Here is a 2147-nt window from a genome sequence, read left to right on the forward strand (position 1 = left end):
TTGTGATGTGAGTTGCAAGAGGGCAACCAAACCAATCTACTGCAACTTCAGAGATTGCTTTCTCTGAAGTTTGACTTTGAGTCAGAAGAAGTGAGAACAGATCTCTGGAACTGGAAGTTGAAGAGATAGCTTGGATGGGATGGACATTATGGCACACTTCGTCTCCCTAGTCTTCATCATCGTCTGATCTAATTCAAATATTTTACACGTGCTAATTTCACGCAATGAATCAGGTAGCTTTGACCTGTAATTCTGCAAATGGGCCTAGCTAAGGACACCAGCAAGCCTGAAAGATTCAGTTAAGCACTCAACAGTGTAGCTGACGTTCTGACAACTTGCACAATTCACATTAAGAGGTGCATCACAGTGTATTTAACTAAAGTCCATGATTAGGTGATGTGCTACCATATTAAGAAGAGTAGCATCCCAGCGTTTTTAACAAAGGACACTGGCACATTGTTGTCAGGTTAATTGGTTGGAGCTTATCGACGCGCAATGACGACATGCCAGAGTGTGGAATCAATGATGTTGAAGGTGCAGACATCACCTTCCTTGATCTTGTTCTCCTGGCAGAACCTCCTCCAGCCTGATCCGAGCTGATGACTGCTACCCTTGTATGGGAGAACATGCACCTGCCAAGAGCTGGTGCTGCTCAGTGAGGTCTTGAATGTAATTGTGCAAGCTTCCTGGAAACCAATTGCATTGCAGAAGGCTGCTGGCAAAGGCTGCTATTCCAATAACATTGATCAGAAACTGCTCTACGTAAGCAATCGCTGACAAGTTATATATCAAAGTGGATGAATTCTTGTTCATGTGAGTTAGGGGTCATGTTCATGCCAGCAAGATAAATTTTACCCAAGTGCTGACAAAATAAGTACTTCCATATATTAATTTCTTTACTCATGTCTATCAGTTAAAGCATATAATGAAATTTGTTCCTGTTTCACCATTCAGAAAGGTAAGCTTGTCCACAGAAGTCCAAATCATATATGGCAATTTTTTCAGTTCATATTCTTGTTAAATACTAAAACAAGTTTATCTAATTCCTAAATTAGTCTCATCAATAGAATAAGATTGCACTTACTATATATTTTCTAATTGTTTTGGTGCTCATTTCCTTCCTTATCCAAGCCGGTGGCCCAATCTTGTAGATACATTTCACTCGTGGCGATGCCTTCTTTAAAGAAGTGATGGAGCCTTGTGGTTTCTTTTCTCCATCACTAATTGGCAGATCATTCTCGCAACACTTCTGAATGGAAGCAGATGGTGCTTCCTGCTGCTCTTCAATATCTGGTAATGTTGATACTTGATAAGACTACTAGCATTCATTGGTAACAGATTTAAAAAATATAGTAAACATATTTATCTTTTGCTCACTTTGTGGAACTCTGACCTCCTTATGCTTGGACTCTATTGGGCATCCATTAGGCCCGAAAATTTTGACTGTAAACACCATGTTGCCCTCGTACCTTAACAGCAGAGCATTTGCTTCGGTAATGTCATGAAATGCGAGAAACTGTGACCATCCACCTGCGAAAAACAAATCTGACTGACCCATCTCGAGCTTAATGCTATGAACTTTGCCAATAGGGCCCAAAACGATGGCCGACTGATTGTTTAGGTGCTCTTTGGGGAGGTACTGCTGCACAAACTTAGCAGGTATTAGCTGCGAGGACACATACAAGGAGTAAAGTCAGGCCATTCCATAAAGAGAAGACAAAGTGAGGAAAACAAGCTATCAACAGTCTGCGAACCATCTTCTCCATGAAATTTGTTGGATGAGCACTGATGAACTGCTGCTTACGGGCGTCATCTCTGCTGCTCACAGTTGCTTCAACTGAACAAAAAATGAGTTAAAAACAATCAGTTTTAACAGAAAACAGAAATTTTTTCGATTGATTACGAATTGGAGGCAGGGAACTAATCTAGGAGTTAAGATGGCATATACACTTAGTTCAATAGGACTCAAATTTGAGAATCTGATTCCCCCCGTGCCCAACGATAACAATAGACTGCCGCGGGTGTAGCCTTCTGTCTCCTCGTAGAATGTAGCTCCTGTCGCCTCCGTTGGAGATGTCACCTCACGGAAAGTACTGTAAGGTTAGGGAAGGTGACGTCCACATAACACTCCGCCAGGAGGACTCCGC

General features: G+C 41.8%; 1 protein-coding gene across 5 annotated transcripts in view; it reads right to left on the reverse strand.

Moving 5' to 3' along the window:
- Positions 1 to 272: 272 nt before the first annotated feature.
- Positions 273 to 2147, reverse strand: part of LOC101759940 (putative B3 domain-containing protein Os04g0347400) — a 2623-nt gene continuing 748 nt past the window's right edge. The window contains exons 3-6 of one of the 5 annotated variants that reach the window (XM_004975242.2): positions 1755 to 1837; positions 1378 to 1642; positions 1085 to 1290; positions 273 to 728 (exon numbers count right to left, since the gene is read on the reverse strand). In XM_004975242.2, the coding sequence (XP_004975299.1) occupies positions 483 to 728; positions 1085 to 1290; positions 1378 to 1642; positions 1755 to 1837 (800 nt within the window). In that variant the 3' untranslated portion in view covers positions 273 to 482. Of the gene's footprint in view, positions 729 to 1084; positions 1291 to 1377; positions 1667 to 1754; positions 1838 to 2147 lie in introns of all 5 variants that reach the window. The other 4 variants (XM_022828198.1, XM_022828199.1, XM_004975241.2 and 1 more) reach the window with 4 other exon arrangements.

This window comes from Setaria italica, chromosome VII (genome assembly GCF_000263155.2).
Source record: "Setaria italica strain Yugu1 chromosome VII, Setaria_italica_v2.0, whole genome shotgun sequence".
NCBI lineage: Eukaryota > Viridiplantae > Streptophyta > Magnoliopsida > Poales > Poaceae > Setaria > Setaria italica.